This window comes from Oncorhynchus gorbuscha, linkage group LG12 (genome assembly GCF_021184085.1).
Source record: "Oncorhynchus gorbuscha isolate QuinsamMale2020 ecotype Even-year linkage group LG12, OgorEven_v1.0, whole genome shotgun sequence".
Taxonomy (NCBI): domain Eukaryota; kingdom Metazoa; phylum Chordata; class Actinopteri; order Salmoniformes; family Salmonidae; genus Oncorhynchus; species Oncorhynchus gorbuscha.
The window spans coordinates 6830991-6835990 of NC_060184.1; the positions used below are offsets into that span (position 1 = coordinate 6830991).

Here is a 5000-nt window from a genome sequence, read left to right on the forward strand (position 1 = left end):
CTCTCTCTCTCTCTCTCTCTCTCTCAGGCTGATGAGGGGCTGCTACTTATATAACAGCCCGATTACATCACACTATGGATTTAAATAAACCCGAGGGCTGTGTTCTCTTCCCAGGTTGATGACTAATGCGTTTGAAGAGCTGCTGGCGTTCCAGCGGGCTCTGAAGGACCTTGTGGCGTCTGTAGATGCTACATACGCCAAGCAGTACGAGGAGTTCTTCGTTGGTCTGGAGGGGAGCTTTGGGAACAAACACGTCTCCCCCCGAACCCTCACCTCTCGTCTGCTGGGCAGCATGGTCTGTGTGGAGGGCATCGTCACCAAGTGTGAGTGTTTGGGGGGAAACTAGGTTGTGGATGTCTCTCATTCCCTAAAAAGTGTATACATTAGGGATGTGACAAACAGAGAGAGAAAATATTTTTCCACAAAAAAATCATAACATTTCACTAGAATATACAGCAACGTTTTGGTTCTCGCCTCCCTTTCAGATAAAGGTTTCACCTCTACTCTGAACCTCAATTCCACCTCGCAAAGTTTGCATTTAGTTAGGGATTTTTTTTCTTAATTAACAGTAAGGGTCCCAATTTAGTTGTAAACGTTCACACCTCTAGTTTACATCCAAGTTAGGAGGCTCCCCCGAGGGTCTGGAATCTCCAGCATCCATCTCCAGCATCTATGTGCCGCTGATAAATTGTGGCCATGTGGCCAGTACTGCAATAAAAACACACCACACAGATAACATCATTTTTGAGAACCAACAATCGGCCAAAATGAAAACTAGACAAGAGAGAGAATCTAACGTTCAGCGGTTGTCATGGCAACCCCGTTGGTTTTCTGAGTCACTCGGGTAGAATAACAACAAGGCAGAATGTGTAGAATTGCAGGAAATTGCAGGCCCGGGGGGTGTATATGGCCAACATATACAAAGGCTAAGGGCTGTTCTGTTCTTAGTCACGATGCAACATGGAGTGCCACAACCCCCTTCCCCCCAGGTGCCATATTGCTATTATAAACTGGTTGCCGACGTAATATAAACAGTTTAAATAAAAAAAAAAAATTTTTTTGTCATACCTGTGGTATACGGCCTGATATATCATGGCTGTCAGCCAATCAGCATTCGGGGCTGGAACCACCCAGTTTATAATATATATTTCTGTTCATCTCTGTAGGTTCTCTGGTCCGTCCAAAAGTAGTGCGTAGTGTCCACTACTGTCCAGCCACCAAGAAGACTATGGAGCGCAAATATACTGACATGACCAGCCTGGATGCCTTCCCCTCCTCTGCTATCTACCCTACCAAGGTAAACACACACACACACACACACACACACACACACACACACAGGTTGAGGAGAACGACCCCGTTGGTGACAGTTTGGTCTGTCCATCTACAAGGACCACCGAACCATCACACTCACCACCTCTCTTTTTCTCTCCGTCTCTCCTTCTCACCATCCCCCTCTCTCTCTCTCTCTCTTCTCTCCCTCTCTCTCTCTCCCTTTCTCTCTCTCCTTCTCACCATCCCTCTTTGTCTCTCTCTTTGTCTCTCTCTCTCTTCTCACCATCCCTCTCTCTCTCTCTCTCTCTCTCTCTCTCTCTCTCTCTCTCTCTCTCTCTCTCTCTCTCTGTCTCTATCCTCTCTCTCTCTCTCTCTCTCTTTGTCTCTCTCTCTCTCTCTCCTTCTCACCATCCCTCTCTCCTCTCTCTCTTTCTCTCTCTCTCTCCCTCTCTCTCCCTCTCTATCCCTCCCTCTCTCTCTCTCTATCCCTCTCTATCTCTCTCTATCCCTCTCTCTCTATCCCTCTCTCTCTATCCCTCTCTCTCTCTATCTCTCTCTATCTCTATCCCTCTCTCTCTATCCCTCTCTCTCTCCCTCCCTCTCTCTAGGATGAGGAGAACAACCCATTGGAGACAGAGTTTGGTCTGTCCGTCTACAAGGACCACCAGACTATAACAGTCCAGGAGATGCCAGAGAAGGCTCCTGCCGGTCAGCTTCCCCGCTCGGTGGACATCATCCTGGACAATGATCTGGTGGACACGGTCAAGCCAGGAGACCGAGTCCAGGTGATCGGAACCTACAGATGTCTGCCTGGCAAGAAGGGAGGATACACCTCTGGGACCTTTAGGTGAGGACTGACGCTCTGAAACGTCCTTTAGGTGAGGACTGACGCTCTGAAACGTCTTTTAGGTGAGGACTGGCGCTCTGTGAGGACAGGTGCTCTGAAACGTCCTTTAGGTGAGGACTGACGCTCTGTGAGGACTGACGCTCTGAATGTCCTTTAGGTGAGGACAGACGCTCTGAAACGTCCTTTAGGTGAGGACTGACGCTCTGTGAGGACAGACGCTCTGAAACGTCCTTTAGGTGAGGACTGACGCTCTGAAACGTCCTTTAGGTGAGGACAGACGCTCTGAACGTCCTTTAGGTGAGGACTGACGCTCTGTGAGGACAGACGCTCTGAAACGTCCTTTAGGTGAGGACAGACGCTCTGAATGTCCTTTAGATGAGGACAGACGCTCTGAAACGTCCTTTAGGTGAGGACAGACGCTCTGAAACGTCCTTTAGGTGAGGACTGGCGCTCTGTGAGGACAGACGCTCTGAAACGGTGAGGACCTTTGAATGGTGAGGACAGACGCTCTGAAACGCTCCTTTAGGTGAGGACAGACGCTCTGTGAGGACAGGCGCTCTGAAACGTCCTTTAGGTGAGGACAGGCGCTCTGAATGTCCTTTAGATGAGGACAGACGCTCTGAAACGTCCTTTAGGTGAGGACAGATGCTCTGAAACGTCCTTTAGGTGAGGACTGACGCTCTGAATGTCCTTTAGGTGAGGACAGGCGCTCTGAAACGTCCTTTAGGTGAGGACAGACGCTCTGAATGTCCTTTAGGACTGAGGACTTATGCTCTTGTTGAGGACAGACGCCTGAAACGCCCTTAGGTGAGGACTCTGAATGTCCTGTGAGACGCTCTGAAGCGTCCTTTAGGTGAGGACAGACGCTCTGAAACGTCCTTTAGGTGAGGACAGACGCTCTGAAACGTCCTTTAGGTGAGGACAGACGCTCTGAATGTCCTTTAGTTGAGGACAGACGCTCTGAAACGTCCTTTAGGTGAGGACAGGCGCTCTGAAACGTCCTTTAGGTGAGGACAGGTGCTCTGAAACGTCCTTTAGGTGAGGACAGGCGCTCTGAATGTCCTTTAGGTGAGGACAGGCGCTCTGAAACGTCCTTTAGGTGAGGACAGACTCTCTGAAACGTCCTTTAGGTGAGGACAGACTCTCTGAAACGTCCTTTAGGTGAGGACAGGTGCTCTGAAACGTCCTTTAGGTGAGGACAGACTCTCTGAACGTCCTTTAGGTGAGGACTGACGCTCTGAATGTCCTTTAGGTGAGGACAGGTGCTCTGAAACGTCCTTTAGGTGAGGACTGACGCTCTGAATGTCCTTTAGGTGAGGACTGGAGTACTGAACGTCTTTAAGATCTGAAATACGAAACACGTTTCACACAAACACTATTACTTGACTTGCATTATTACGAGACGTTGTTAAGTGACGTTTCTTTCAGGAAGTGAGACGTTTCTTTCAGGAAGTGAGACGTTTCTGTCAGGAAGTGAGACGTTTCTGTCAGGAAGTGAGACGTTTCTGTCAGGAAGTGAGACGTTTCTGTCAGGAAGTGAGACGTTTCTGTCAGGAAGTGAGACGTTTCTGTCAGGAAGTGAGACGTTTCTGTCAGGAAGTGAGTTTCTTCCTCTGTTCTCCAGGACCATCATGATGGCCTGTCAGGTGAAACCGATGAGTAAAGAAGTATCTCCCTACTTCTCAGCGGACGACGTCTCCAAGATCAAACTCTTCAGCAAGTCAAAGCTGGTAAAGACCTGATACGTTTTCCCCTTCTAGCCCCCTCTAGCCATCACCGTGGATACATCTCAATAGTGTCTCTCTTTCCTTGATCTGACAAGATGGTGTCGTCTCTCTGTTCACGAACACTTCTTTCTGAGGTCAAGGGGGATCGTCTTGCTCGAACTCATCCCCTCAAACGTACGCCTGTTCTTCCTGTCTCCTATCCAGGATGTGTTCGACCAGCTGTCCCGCTCCTTAGCGCCCAGTATCCACGGTCACGAATACATTAAGAAGGCCATCCTGTGTATGTTGCTGGGAGGAGTGGAGAAGGTTCTGGAGAATGGGTCGCGCATCAGAGGAGACATCAATGTACTGCTCATAGGTACTGAGACGACATCGTCCTCTCTCTCTGTCACCTACTGTACGTCCCAGTCTGTTAGGGGTATGAAACGGTGGGGCGTGACTTCATGTCCAAAGGTTAATATTTGGGAATTATCTTGTCATGACAGACTGTTCTTTGAACATGCATTTTCAGAGCCTCGGTCAATTTGGTTTTCTGCTTTAGCTTTTGAAACATTTGGTTCTGGGTTACGAGGTTAGTTTGTGAATAATTGAACTCGTTAGTCTGTGTTAACATTGTTACCTTAATTTAATGTGACCTTTTATTTAACTAGTCGGTTAAGAACAAATTCATATTTACGATGACGGCCTCCCCCGGTCAAACCCGGACGACGCTGGACCAACTGTGTGCTTCCCTGTGAGACTCCCAATATAACGGCCTGATGTGATACAGCCTGGATTTGAACCAGGGACTGTAGTCACAGCTCTTGCACTGAGATGCAGTGCCTTAGATCGCTGCGCCACTTGGGATCACATGTAAGACCGACCCGTCTCTCTCTCTCTCTCCCTCCACTAGGTGACCCGTCGGTGGCTAAGTCCCAGCTGCTCCGTTATGTCCTGCACACGGCACCCCGGGCCATCCCAACCACCGGCCGGGGGTCATCTGGGGTCGGCCTGACCGCTGCTGTTACCACTGACCAGGAGACTGGTATAGACACACACACACACACACACACACACACACACACACACACACACACACACACACACACACACACACACACACACACACACACACACACACACACACACACACACACACACACTTAAAAGTT

At 49.2% G+C, this 5000-nt stretch overlaps 1 protein-coding gene across 1 annotated transcript in view; it reads left to right on the forward strand.

The window, feature by feature from the left end:
* The window catches only part of mcm3 (minichromosome maintenance complex component 3), a 31239-nt gene that overhangs the window by 3215 nt on the left and 23024 nt on the right, over positions 1-5000 (forward strand). The window contains exons 3-8 of the mRNA XM_046293155.1: positions 115-323; positions 1167-1297; positions 1884-2122; positions 3747-3852; positions 4054-4207; positions 4742-4873. Of these exons, the coding sequence (XP_046149111.1) occupies positions 115-323; positions 1167-1297; positions 1884-2122; positions 3747-3852; positions 4054-4207; positions 4742-4873 (971 nt within the window). The remainder of the gene's footprint in view (positions 1-114; positions 324-1166; positions 1298-1883; positions 2123-3746; positions 3853-4053; positions 4208-4741; positions 4874-5000) is intronic.